Consider the following 14,427-nt stretch of genomic DNA (forward strand, 5'->3'; position numbering starts at 1 on the left):
GGGAGTCCCCATTACCTGTAAAGCGCTTTGAGTGGAGTGTCCAGAAAAGCGCTATATAAGTGTAAGCAATTATTATTATTATGATTATTAATATAGCTCAAGAAGTAGCTATGCATCCCAGGATATGTTTTATACTTAGCTATTAAATAATAGTTTACCTGCAATTTTAAAAAAACACCTCCTTTCCAGAGGTTCTTTAAGGAAATCTTTTGTTGCTGCTGCTCTAATTAAAAGTAATGATTTGATTAAAGTCTGTCATGTTTCAGAAGGGAATACAATGTGCTCCTCCAAGCTGTTTTTTTAAATCTGTATCTTAAACTTTGAATAAATGCATAGAATGATATACAGGAAATTTCCTTCATAATACATGCTAAATGTATGTAATCTCATAATAGAACATGATTGTAGACTATACCTAAAAAAAACATTTTTACAGTACTGCATTCATAGATACTGTAGAGTATATGCACAGTACACAGTGCAGTGAGAAACTGTCAGCTCATCAGCTGGAGCCACATTGTGGTCACAAATTATGTCAAAATGGTATCAGAGTTAGTTTTCTTAAGTAAGGCAAACTGAAAACAAAAGACTGAAAACGTTTTTTTTTATTTTAAAATACTGACCATGATGTGGATCCTGTGTGTTCAGTGAACAACATTAGCACACATCTTGGAAGTTGCTGGTTCAAATCCAGGGTGAACTAACAGCCTACCGTGGTTAGGTCAATTGACTGATTATAGCCAGTTCTGTGGGTGGGTCTGGTGCCTCTGAGTCTGGATATTATCAGCACAGACGCAGTGTCATTTTCTAACTAACACGAATAGCATGTATAAAGACACAATGCATTCTATAAATACAGAATGAAAACAAACAATAACAACACAATTAGTAGTACTGTAGTACTGTCATTTAATCACTGGTTATTAAAGATTCCATTTCACTCAGGAGAACTCCTTTTATTTTGTACAAGTTTGTAATTGCTTACATTGCAGGATGGGCCCTTAGTCCCTGTCCTTCAAGGTACAGTACTTCCCTACTAAGTAATATTTAAAATTTTGTTGCTGTTCTGGCAATCTGTCATTGGGCAAAGGGCTATATAGAATATATATCCCCTGAAGCTGAGTGAGTACAGAGGTACTGTCTGCTTACCCTGACTGTATTGGCCCAGCAGGATCCTGATATCTAGAACATGGCTACATTCTCTGCACTGTAATGCAGGCAAAGACATCAGGCAGCCATTCACCTGAAGCTTGTGGGATGTACAGGGGTCAACCTATGAAGTTGAAGCATGAAGTATGAAGCAGTTGAAGGAAGTGAAAATACTGGAATTTGCACAGTGCTAAAAAATGCCTAATGGTGCCAGCCAGCCACACACTACCTGCATGTACAGTATACTGTATAGGATACAGTATATATACACTGTATCCTTCACAGTCAACCATGATTGTCATCCATTAATTCTGAAGATGACTGATAAATCTGATTGGGGATTTGCACACAACCTGCTGCGCCTCCTGCCCTTTAAAATGTCTCATCTGTCTGTGCTGTCCATGTTGTAGCCCTGTACAGTAAGGTAGGAATACAGACATTGAAAATTGTTCAAGAAACTGGAATGCTTTGATTTAATTCAATGTTGTGTTTACAGTAGTCATGTATAGTAGGCACGGATAGGAAACAAATATGAGGTGAAAGGAAAATCTCTGTGGAGTCCCCAAGGCCAAGGGCTGCCCCCCTTCCAGGAATAAGAGAGAGTCCTTAATTCTAGGCGATCTTATTTTAATTTCCCTATCCTTCTTGAATTTTTTTGTTCAGATATTGAGTTCATTAAGTTGAAGAATCCCAATATCCTAGTATTGTGGTGGTGTTAGCAAGAATATAATGTTGGGCTACAGAGGTATCGGGGGTAGTTCACAAATTTGGAGCTGCACATTGAGATGATTAGGAATACCTCCCTTGAGATGGGCTGTTAAAATTTGGTCAGAAAAACAGGGTTGCTTCAGTTCATACAAGATTGAAGGTCAAGTTGCAGAAACATAGCATTGAAGAATAAGCACAGAGGGGATTGAAAGAGCAAGCAGTGGTGATTTAATTTTCAAAATTACATTTAGCACTCATCATGCAAGTGGTTATGCAAGTGGTTGAAGTCATGTATCACCAAATCTAGATCTCTACAAGAAGCAGAAATTGGGATGGATTGGACATTCACAGCTATAAAGCACCTCATAAACAAGCAGAATGAAGGTAACTATCAGCACAGCATCTGTATGGCAATCTCTAAGCCTGGATGTTAATTTATGTTTAATTTATGTGCCATTATTCTTATGTACTGTATGGGGAAAAGAGGAAGTGAAGTAGCATGGAGGAAAATGTGCGCTCTGCTGGAACTACCACCTCACTGAAATAAGAAAGCAATTGAGTGATCAGCCTATGGGTAGTACATTAATTACATCTCAGTGAAAACAATGTAATTTGCAACCAATTAAAAAACCTAAGGGAACATAACTGTAATTAATGCAATTAACAATTACCTCAAACAATGGTTGACCTTTCTATTTATTTACCAGTATACAGACATTTTTTTACATTAATATTATATTTTAAAGAGAGGTTTGCCATTTTTAACTCAAGTAGATAGCATTTACTTTATGGTTAATTAGAACCAATTGAAACCAGTTGAGTGACACACATCAAGTGCAAGGTGAAAAGAAAACCAGAAGTTACGACAACCCTCCAGGAACAGGGGTTATTTTCCCTGCATTAAAGAATGCACTGGTAGCAAATTAAAGATTAAATAAATCTAGAACTAGCTATACTTTTCTAAATTTCTGCTTTGTTCCTGTTGTGTACAATCTCGGCTATCCCTTTGCTGTGCCATAGCAATATTTGTTTTATACAGGTTCAGTTCACCTGTGCTCTTTTCATATGAAGAAGCTATCCCCTAATATCGTACACTGCAGAAACGTTTATCCCATAATAATATACACAACAGAAGTGTTTTGTTTCTGTGCAGCATTAATTTAGAAGCATGTTTAATTCATATGATTTTTTTGTGTATAACAAAAATAAATCCCTATAAACTTTTACTTTGGTACTGTACATTTGGGTGGTGTCATTATTTTACTTTCTCTTCCGGGAACTTAAAAAGTACTTTAGGAGTGTTACTCAAACAAATACATTCCAGAACAAGGACTTCAATATTACACATAACACATAACACATATTGTGTTCAAAAAGATGTTATGAATACATATAAGGTGCATTTTTATACCTTTACTATCAGACATGCAGACTTTTATTTTGTCAACGGTTTTCATACCTCATAAATAATTCAACATACTGTAATATTCTGTATTTTATTCTACTGTATGTTTCAGATAAACTGAGAAACTACAAGGTACATCAATGTAAATTAGAATATCTTAATAATAATAATAATAATAATAATAATAATATCTAATTTAAATAGTCAGATCCATTGTTGATTTTTATGTAACATGAAATTCAACATCACTCTAAAGAAAAAATAATTCAGGTGGCCTTTTTTGCACATGTAGAATTGTTAGGCTTGTTGGTTAATTCCTGTCTGTCTTTCCTCTCTTTCATTGACGCACATACCAGTCTTCCGACAACCTGGATATCAGCCTCCTTCAAAACTGGGTGGTCCGAGACTGTATAAATGGGAAACAAAGATAAAATATTGTTAATTAAAAAAAATAAGACAAAGATCAACATTCAAACCAAGATAATGCAGTATCAAGATTATATTATCATTTAACGCCACCAATTCTGTAGTACAGCTACAATTATTTTCTTTAGGTGGCAGATGGGTGAAGGGTGTTTCTGTTTTTGATGTAATACATCTAATTGGACCTGAAATATATAGGATATATAGTAAGAGCATTCTTATTCTATACTGGTAGTTTAGCTAATGTACTTTATTACAGTATGTATTTAACACACAACATTTACTTAACAAATATGAATTTATTAAATACATTATGCTGTTCTTTTGTTGAGTTGTTTGTAATTGCTAAAATGTAATACATATAGTAAGAGAATGAAGTCTGCCTACAGTACATGTGATGTCAGGCTGATTTTCTTTCCAGAGCCTGCCGATTTTGCCACATGGATTCGGCACTACCGATACTTAATTGATACAGTGAAACTTAAGCTCTATGACATTTTAGAGCGAAACAATGTATAAGCAAATATTTTATTTTCATATAGAGGAAAAGCATACCATAGGGACATGATACCATACAACAGGGGCCGTATATGATGGTCCCATAAAACAGGAACCATACAGTAGGTCCTTGTTTTTATCAAACTCCAATACTAGTGTTTGGCAGTTACAGTAAGTGCAGGTAAATGGATGATAAAACCTTAAAGGTAACCTGAATATTTGAAGGGTTAATTACTGTCAAAGTTGGCACTGATCAATATACTGTAGGAACAGGTAACGGGTTTATGCCATGCTGAATTTATTCATTTATTAATAATATTCCTTCTAAATGAAATTATTTCTTCTAAGGCTCCATAGCCGAAACGTTGTGTTTCCTTTCTATTCTTTTCAGCATGGAATAAACCCGTTACCTGGTTCCTTTGCAGCCCACGCATGCTGATGTAGATCACTGTACCTACCTGAACTTAACAATATACTAATTTATCCAGTAAAGAGTCTATATGGTTAAATGGTATTTGGCCAATACTAATTATAATAATTGGAATTCGCTGCTTTTACTGAATGTAATAAGGAATTTTACAAAGCTCAGATTTTACAACCCCAGATTGGAATTTAGGGAATGTAGGCAGGAGTTAACACTTTTACTCTTATGAACAATGTCATGGTATTTTAAATTGCCAAGGTGTCAAGTTTAAAATCTCACCTGAAGAAAGAAAGAATGATGAACATAATGAAGCACAACTGAAAAAGAATATTAGCAAGGCCAAAAGATGGGTAGAAAGGAATCATGGAATTAATGAAGAAATGATTGATAAAAAGTTGTTTCGGTATTAAAACAGTAAAGGATTAAATAAAATGTATCTACAGTACAGTGTAGGATAGAAATGGGGAAATACTAACATTGAAAGGAAGTCGCTGATGTACTAAGTGCGTATTTGACAAAGATGTTTACCAAAGAAGAAATCAAAAACATTCCTCAGGCAGTAGATGGACAAAGTTTTGTATAAAATAGTAGAAGTACTGTATAGAAGAGGCAGACTTTTTTGGTTGCTAGAATCAATTAAGACTGATAGTTTTAGGCAGTTTTTAGAGTAGCTTAACTAGTTAAGATGCTTTTTGATCACAAGTTAAAGCTTTAACTGTGCTCTCAGCGACATAGTGACCCCTTTTTGGGCACTTGCAGGCATTGCGGCGCTATTGGCGGGAAACAAGCCTTTCTTTCAATTGGCACTGGACCTCTATAATGGGGTTATGGCACCTGTGACAAGCAACTCTAAGGTGGGCGGGTCAGAGGAGTCTGTTTACACTTTATCCATAGTGTGTGGTCAAGACATGACATATAAAAAACTACAAATCAGATGGGCATAAGAAAAATAATTGTTGATCCTAAATTTGTAAAAACTTAAACACATCTTGAGAATCAGATGTTATTCTATCTGCTGAACTTAAGGAAACAATGGCATTTCTTTTCACCTTCTAGACAATGTGAAGAAGAAATAAACAAGGCAAACAAAGTTAAATGTAAATGTGTACAATGCACTAGTAACATCTTACTTTGAATAACAATTGTACAATGTTGGTGCCCATGTTAGAGAAAACATATTGCGGTTTTTGGAATCGTTCCAGTGAAAGTAATGTCCTTCACTGACAGGTTATTATTAGGGGACCTGATCCAAGTGTTCAGAATTCTCAAAGGCATTGACAAAGTCAACCCAATGAATGTCGTCAGAATAAACAGTGAAAAATGAATCAGAGGCCACAAGTGGAAACTATGTGGAAGTGTATTTATGAACAAGAGGTGATTCTTTATGCAATGTGTTAAAGTAGTATTGAACTATATGTAGCTACCCTGCATGGATACCCTGATTTCTTAAGAAAAAACTGGATGAGATCCTTAGATCAATTAGTTACTTACTATGAAATAGACTAGATAGGCTGAATGGCTTCCTGTCATTTGTACTTGATCTGTGTATTATAAATCTGGCTGTAGCTCCAATATGTTAAAATGTAAGAGGAACCTCTTCAACAATACTGTATTCATAGTGATTCACAGGGATCTGTAGAACAGGACATACTTTACTTCTGTTTTTTTCATCACATGCTGATTTTAACCGTGTTGATGTGTTGACTAATTTAAAAGAGACTTGGCTAAAGGAAAATAAATACCTTTAAATATGAGTGGTAAATGTAAGTTCTCTGAGAAGACTATTTGTTTTTTTCCAAGTTGTTACTGACATACTGTATGTTACAATGCAAGAATGGGAGGAGCCGTGGCAAGCACGGGTAAAATGCCCCATCTGAGGGGGCGGAGGCACCTGTGTGACGTTTGCGAAAACCAAAAAAGAAACACAAAAAGGGGAAAAACAAAAGCAAAAAGAAAAATGCCCTGCTTTGCACAGTGGCATCCAGGCTGGTCTGTCCCTATCGAATGGGTCCAGCCTGGAAGAAAAGGAACGCAAGGCCAAAACTAAAAGAGAACTCAACCTGACCCATTGGAAGATACACGGCAGAGGAAAGGAAAAGGTCAGCCTGCACAGTGGAGATACAGTACATGGCAGGGCAGACGTAAAAGAAAAAGACAGTGAAACTAAGTAAAAGGCCAGCCTTACGCTCGCATCACAATCCCATCCGGGACTGTCTGTGGAAGGTACTCCCCTTGTGGGGGTTTGCTCGCCCCTGCGGGGGAGTGCTCAGTGTGTTTTTAAGGGCCCCCACAGCTGCGGCTTGTCTTTAAATAGACAGAATAGCTTTGACACAAAGCATCACCTTAATCCAGGGCTCCACCTCCACACTGAACAAACCCCCATGTAATGCCACATATTCCCTCCCTCATGAGGGAGGCCATCGGCTGACAGAAGTTCAGCCAATTCCAAAGGCCTCTCCCTCATCTGAAAAACAAAATCCAGGGGAGGTCCTGGTCCTGACTGGATGAAAAAAGGGGCACCACTTTTGACAGTGGGGCCACTTTGGATAGCGGGAAAAAAAAGGAGGGCTGCTTTGAATAGCAGGATCCAGCCTGGACTGGGGAGAAGAAAATACCCTGAACCCTGAAGCAGCCACAGTGAGTGGGCTTTATACAGGGCTGCCTGCCATCAGCTATAGCTGCTATGCAAGCCCTGCATTCTTACGTGGAAGCAGAAAAAGAAAAATGCTGGTTTGCTAACCTCTTCAACTGCGGCCCCACACTGGGTGCAATATGTAACAATGCAGGAATGGGAGGAGTCAGGGCGGGCACCGGTAAAAGTCAGTGCCCCATCTGAGGGCACCAGTGTGAGGTTAGCGAAACCGGAAAAAAAAACACAAAAAGTGGAAAAAACAAAAAAAGGAAAGAAGAATGCAAAGCTGTGTACTGCGACATCCAGACTGGACTTACACTATGTAACGGGATCCAGCCTGGGAAAAAGAAACACTTGGTACAGTTAAATAAGGTAAGTCCAGTCTGAAGGGAGACAGGGAGCGTGAGGCCAAAACACAAAGAGAACTCAACCTGACCTTGTGGAAGATACTGTACATGGCAGGACAGGAGAGGAAAATGTCAGTGTTCTGGTGGAAATACATGGCAGGACAGGTGAAAAGAAATGAGAAAAAATGATGGCCATACGCTCGCATCACAATCCCCTCTGGGACTTTCGGTTCTCCCCTTGCAGGGGTGTGCAGGTTCCCTCTGGGAACATCAATGTTCCCTGTGCCCTGCTTATGACTAAGACTCACTGAAAAATTGGTTTAATAGTTAGTTTCTGGGTACACCACTGCCACTTTATTTTGGGAGACCAAGACAGCAAAATGTTTCTTAAAACCTTGTCTATTAAATGGGTTGCATACCCTAGTTCTGGATGTTTAAGAAAACAAGGTTTGAAGATCTAGAGAAGATGTAGTGAGCCATGTGAATAACACACTGGAAGGAAGAGGCTTGTGCAGTCTCTCCCTCAACAGTGGCATCACATGGATCATGGATGGTGTCTGACAGACCAGGACAGACCATTTAACATGTGAAAAACTAAAGGAGACATGCCATCTGTATCAGGACCATGGTGGCATGTGTGTCAGTGTATGTCACCCTTCATTTTACTGCCATTAATTTTGTAATGAAGATAACTGGCCTACCACTGACTGTGCGTCTCATCACTTCAAAAGCCTGCTATTAAAATATACAATTCTTTAGATGCAACAACAGTATGCGTAGTATTACTCACAGGGCTAGTTTTCTGTGATTATTGGTACTGTAAGTACCAGGGTATGCTGGTTTTCTTTTCCTCTGTCTTTTTGTTTTCTCTCTCTGTCTCTCATTGTCAGGCCTGGTTAACACCCTATAGTTGTGAAACCTTGACTGTGTTAAATGATAGGCTCCTAGGAAAACCAATGCAAAGACTGCTTTTGTCCTACATGAATTTCTGGGTCTAACTCCATAGCGAAATATTGGGGGTGAGCACTTGTGACAACAGCTTCTATTGAACTATTAAAATAAGCAGCCTAGAGCTCCTACATACTGTATAAGAAGTAGCCACAGAATAGAACAACAGGGAGAGAGATCTTCTTGCATTTTCATTCCCTGGGACAAGCTACTTTGCCATACTGGGCTACAGTTGAGTGGCACAAGGATCTTTGAGGGAGGAACCTTTTTGCTGTCTGGTTCTGGCTTTGTTTGGGGGTAAGCCTGACGTTTATAATGAAAAATATGCTCATGAGTTCATGTAAGTCTTGTTTTCATATCTGTGCTGTGTGATCTGGTTTTTGTTTGTGTGTGTTAATTCACCACTGTGCATTTGTAACCACTGTGAACTGTGGATCTTAGTGCCCTCGTCATGTATGATTTATTTGTTGAGTTATATTAGTCTGACTGCTAAAAGAAACCTTGTGGGTTTGAATGCTGTGTACCTGATACTTTGGGAGCCTCCAGTCTAAAGCATCAATATTGTAGTCCTCTACAATACTAGGTGGTGTAGTTGGCTTATAGTTCACCATGGAACTGCTACAATTATAGGAGCTGGCCCATGAGTACAAGTAAAACAAGTTAATACAGTAAGTGAAAATATGAACCTGAAACATTCTTGAAAGCTTAAAGGTTTTGCATGAGTTAACTAGATCTGAAAGATTGTAACAAAATAAAAATGTTTATTAAAATGAAATATTGTTTTAAAACTTTAAGGAGCTTCCATTTAAAATGAGGTAATTTTGATGTATTAAATACATACATTTTTGAGTGAGCATTGCCCTCTACTATTTGGACCGTTCTTAGCTTAGAGTGGTACTGTATACATGTGTCATAAAGGTACTGTATTTCCCACTGCCATTAAGAGGACAAAAACAACCTATGTTCGGAACAGGGCCTCCTCACTATGTTGAAAAAAGGTGAGTTGGAACATTTTAGGAAGACAAATACTTTCAGAGTGTGATTCCCAGTACTACACTTCTAGGATCTAGCTTGAAATGTTCATTTACAGTATATAGCAAATTTTAATTGAGAGTTTACTCCAAAATGTTTCATACTGTACCTTAGTTATAGCAGTGTGAAACATCTTCTATTTAGTATAGCTTGGCAGGGGGTTTAGCACATAAGCCCAAATATATAAAGCCTATTTCCCTCTCTGGAACAGTGGCAAAAACCCCACTCGGTCGATTCCTGTTTGCTGGGTACACTCATTAATCGGTTATTTATTCCCAAGCCAGAATGCTACAGAGGCTGCTACCAATGTTCACCAATTAGCCACTTGTAGGCCCTACTGGATCAAGTTGTCAAAAAAGGCTTTCACTAAATGCATTAAATTTTCTTAGGCTTCTTCTTTAGTTCTCACTGTTCCTAACAACCATGAGGGTCTTGTGAGAGACAATCTCAGACTGCTTCAGGCACTGCTTATAGAGAGCTGGTGATTCCAGGTGCAACTAATTCATTGAATTCCTCGTAGGAAAGCGAGGAATGCATTTCTCTGAATGGGGTAGCTCAGCCCCATGGTGATTCATCCCTCCTTGGCATACACTCCGCTATAAGCAGGCAAGTAAGAACGTCAAACATTTTACTGTAAATGTAAAGGGAAAAAAACAGTATAATTGCATTCTTTTACTACAAGTAATAATGGTGATTCTTCAAGTAAAACATAATTATTCAGATATGCATACTACAGTATAGACAGTGAAATACAGATCAGGGTTTTAAGTTAATATTTACAAAAGACAACACTGAAAACACTTGTGGCCATCTGCGAGTAGATTTAACATTAAAACCTGGACCCTAATCATTTGAAGACTTCAGTTCAGAGAATACTGTTTGATCAATTTTGTTGAAGCTATGATATTCTCAGCTACCCAGCAGCCATATCACCCTGCAACTCACAGCTGGCAACCCACTGAAGCTAAGCAGGTGTGAGCCTGGTCAGTACCTGGATGGGAGACCTCCTGGGAAAAACTAAGGTTGCTGCTGAAAGAGGTGAGAGCAGGGGGCGCTCACCCTGTGGTCCATGTGGGTCCTAATGCCCCAGTATAGTGATGGGGGACACTATACTGTAAAACAGGTGCCGTCCTTCGGATAAGATGTAAAACCAAGGTCCTGACTCTCTGTGGTCATTAAAAATCCCAGGGTGTTTCTCGAAAAGAGTAGGGGTGTAACCACGGCGTCCTGGCCAAATTTCCCATTGGCCCTTACCAATCATGGCCTCCTAATAATCCCCCTCTATGAATTGGCTACATTACTCTGCTCTCCTCTCCACTGATAGCTGATGTGTGGTGAGGGTTCTGGCGCACTATGGCTGCTGTATGGCTACAGGTGGATGCTTCACATTGGTGGTGATGGAGGGGATTCCCCATTACCTGTAAAGTGCTTTGAGTGGAGTGTCCAGAAAAGTGCTATAAAAGTGTAAGCAAATATTATTATTATTATTTAACCTTAAGATGTTTTTGTAAGAATGAAAGCATAGCAGCAACCAAGAGAACAATCCCTTTTAATCATGCAGTAGAGAGACAGCCTCAAAACAACCAATTGGCAATAAAATCTCCATAATAACTTTTAGTTTTAGAAACTAAAAGAGAAGATACACTTGGAGAAATAAATTTTCTCCATTCTCCAATTCATGGAGAAATAAATTTACCAAAAGAGCTCATAGGTCTGTTGCTATCAATTATTAATTGGACTGTGAATAGTCATTCTTTTGATGCATTGAAAAATAGCTGCATACAAAGGAGTAAAATAGACCAATAATGCAAAGAGTAAGAAAATAAACTGCATGTGCCCATGAATAAAATAAAGTGTGCATGACACGTTTCAATAGTGCATGTTTTTTCCTACATTTTCAGAGTTCAGTAAATGTACTTTATCTCACTAGGGATGCAGAACAAAGATTTGTGCCAAATCTCCAAAAAAAAGTTTAAGAAGAGCAATTTTGTTTTCATAAATATTGTACAACACACTACTAAGATATTGTTACAGATTTTACAAAAATGATATTGCTGCTTTGGAATCTGTTCATTCCAGATACATTACTGGGATTAAAGGAATGTCCAATCTTGACAAGCTAAAGGAACTTAATCTTAAGTGGACTTGATTCAAAAATGTAAATCTTCCAAACTTTAAATCTCCTCAGAATGAACAATGAAACCAGAACCAGAGAACTATAGTATAAACTACAGGAAAGTGAATATAAAACTGAGAACATGAGGCACTTCTTCACACAAAGATTGTAGGAATGAGACCCCAGATTAATTAGGCACTGGCAACCAAAAGGTCACCTCTCATTTGTAACCTTTTTATGTTCTTAAGTGCAGATTTATGACAATAGTTTTGACATTAATAAAAGAGTTATAATTTTCATGCCGATCCAAAAGATTCACTGTGCCCTGAATAATAAAGTGTTTTACAAAACAGAAAAAGAAATCTGATCAGAATAATATTGATAAAAAAGTTAAGTTACTATTTTTTTCTCTTTCAGGTCAAGTTGCTTATGTGCTTGTGTTCCTGCCCAGTGCCTAGAGTGCTAACTTCGGTTTATAAATGATTCTAGTGGAGCACAGACCAATAGACTTACTGTAATTACTCACCGTGTGCTTCAAACAATTGCCTCAAGGACAAGAAAAAATACTTTTATTAAAATTGCAATTGGCTCTCAATAAACATATATTTATCCAGTGTTATGACATGCGTGTGGATCAAAGCAGATTTAACTCATCCAAAAACAGTAAAAGCTTCTCCTTTCCGGAACATTAACTGCCTTTGAAGAATTTTCACTGCTGTCTCAAATTATGCAACCACAGGGCTCGTGTAGGCAACACACAAGACCAAAGATCCAGCATCATTGCCTCCGATGAGTAATCACATGATCTCTCTGTGATCAGTGGCATTGCTGACAGACATGTGATCTTATTTATCTTCTAGAAACATCTGATTTAAAGTGTCAGAATATTAGTGAAGCAATTCTTTGTTTATTGTCTATTAAAAAAACTCAATGTTTATATGCAAGAAAGCTTAGTTGGCAGAGAAAATGATGGAAAAGAAATTATTTTGCTAATTGTGGAAAAACTGCAAAAGCTGGGCCTAGAGGGATGCATGTAATGACAGTTCTGTTCTTTCTCAGATTGTGGTGATTGAACTTGCCAGTGAGTTGTGTCATTGTCATTTGAAACTGTTGGCTTGAATGTACAGTATAAAACAAAAAAAAAGAATTATTTTTAAAATAATGTCAGAGACTTGGGATATGAGGGCGTGTCAACAGTGAATTAATAATCAATATCTACACCCTTAGAAATTTAAAAATAAAAGGAAAAGTAATCATCCTCAGAAATTTAACTCTTTGCATAATGCAGCCATGATTAATATTAAGATAATCTTTACCCAAAGCGACTTCTAAATCAAGACTGGAGGATGGAAAATGTGTTTGGTTATTGAATTAAAAAAGCATTCATCAGGTGGCAGGAACATTTCAATTAAAACAAAAAAATACTCACCTGTCAAGCTGCTGTTCTCTCAGAAGCTGAACGATTCCATGAATATATGTTAAACCACAATTAATTAACACTTACTATAATATTAGTAAATAAAATACAACATTTTTTGCTTAATACTCCAAGTGCAAAGCTGTGAGGCATCTATTCACATGCTTTTAATAATATTTTATAAGCTTATAAATTGATACTTTAAACACATTTTAATTGTATCTCATTCACATTTTTCTTTGGCCATTTAAAAAGCATTTAAAACTATAGTTCATTTCCATTATGACCATTTAACTGTATGCTTGCTTTTAAAATATTAAAGTAAACAAGGTGGAATATACTGTATGGCATACTGTGTAACTTGTATGACAATAATCTAGAGTTCTATAAAAGATCCCAGTTACATTTTGAAAGTTTTTGTTTTAACAGTTTATATTGTATAGCATTTTGAAATTCATGATCTGTAGCTGTGGCTGAGTGGTACACCTATCTGACCCATCTGTGCACAGATAACATTAATCACAATTGACAACTAAAAATGGCTACTCATGAAAAAGCATTCTAATTTGTTGCGTAACAGAAATCACTTGTGATATAAGGCTGACAACAGACAGACAGTCTGATCTGTAGCTGTTTAATAATCTCGTATTCTATTAGCATCCAGACTTTAATAAAGTTACCTAAATATCTGCATCCCTCTTCTCCATCCACAATAGGATACACCCATGTTGACTGCCTGGCGTTGACATGTTTTATGCTTGGAGGAGGGTAAAGAGTGAACGCCATTTCCACCGCCTGCTGCTTCTTCACTGCATCACTTGCCTTCCCGAAGGTACCTGCAGTATTTTTCAAAATGACATGTCTCAAACTACAGTACTAGACTTTCACATCAACCCTTAGGGGGTCAGTGTTGGTGTTTGGTTGAAAAGTGACTAGTGAGTTTCACAGAGACAAGAGTAAGAGTTCAGGCAATTTTAATGTGGTATTTTGAATAGTAGGCAGATGGATTATATACAGTATAAGATTGGTCAAATAAAAATACAAAGATAAATCTGAATGTACAGTTAAATACTAAAATACTGAAAGCAGATGTTAAAACATAATTTGATCATGTAATTTCAGAACGTTTCAGAAAATAAAATGTTTGTATTAAGAGTGTAGTAAGCAAAGCACAAATGGCAAAATAAAAGCAAAATATTAAATATAAAAGATAATACTGCATATAATAATTGAAAATTTTCATTTTCCATCATTTTAATTACATTTAAGGAGTGTTCTCACAAATAACTTTTCTATCAAGTTAATGAGTGGGATGTGTAGGAATTGTT

The 14,427-nt window shown here is 37.2% G+C and overlaps 1 protein-coding gene across 7 annotated transcripts in view; it reads right to left on the reverse strand.

Annotated features, from left to right (window-relative positions):
• Positions 1–892: 892 nt before the first annotated feature.
• The window catches only part of LOC148678282 (uncharacterized), a 98,483-nt gene continuing 84,948 nt past the window's right edge, over positions 893–14,427 (reverse strand). For 5 of the 7 annotated variants that reach the window (XM_088633163.1, XM_088633167.1, XM_088633162.1 and 2 more), the window contains 2 exons: positions 13,780–13,935; positions 893–3,668 (listed from right to left, as the gene is read on the reverse strand). In XM_088633163.1, the coding sequence (XP_088489289.1) occupies positions 3,529–3,668; positions 13,780–13,935 (296 nt within the window). In that variant the 3' untranslated portion in view covers positions 893–3,528. Of the gene's footprint in view, positions 3,669–13,111; positions 13,138–13,779; positions 13,936–14,427 lie in introns of all 7 variants that reach the window. The other 2 variants (XM_088633165.1, XM_088633166.1) reach the window with 2 other exon arrangements.

This window comes from Lepisosteus platostomus, chromosome 1 (assembly GCF_059453375.1).
Source record: "Lepisosteus platostomus isolate fLepPlt1 chromosome 1, fLepPlt1.hap1, whole genome shotgun sequence".
Taxonomy (NCBI): domain Eukaryota; kingdom Metazoa; phylum Chordata; class Actinopteri; order Semionotiformes; family Lepisosteidae; genus Lepisosteus; species Lepisosteus platostomus.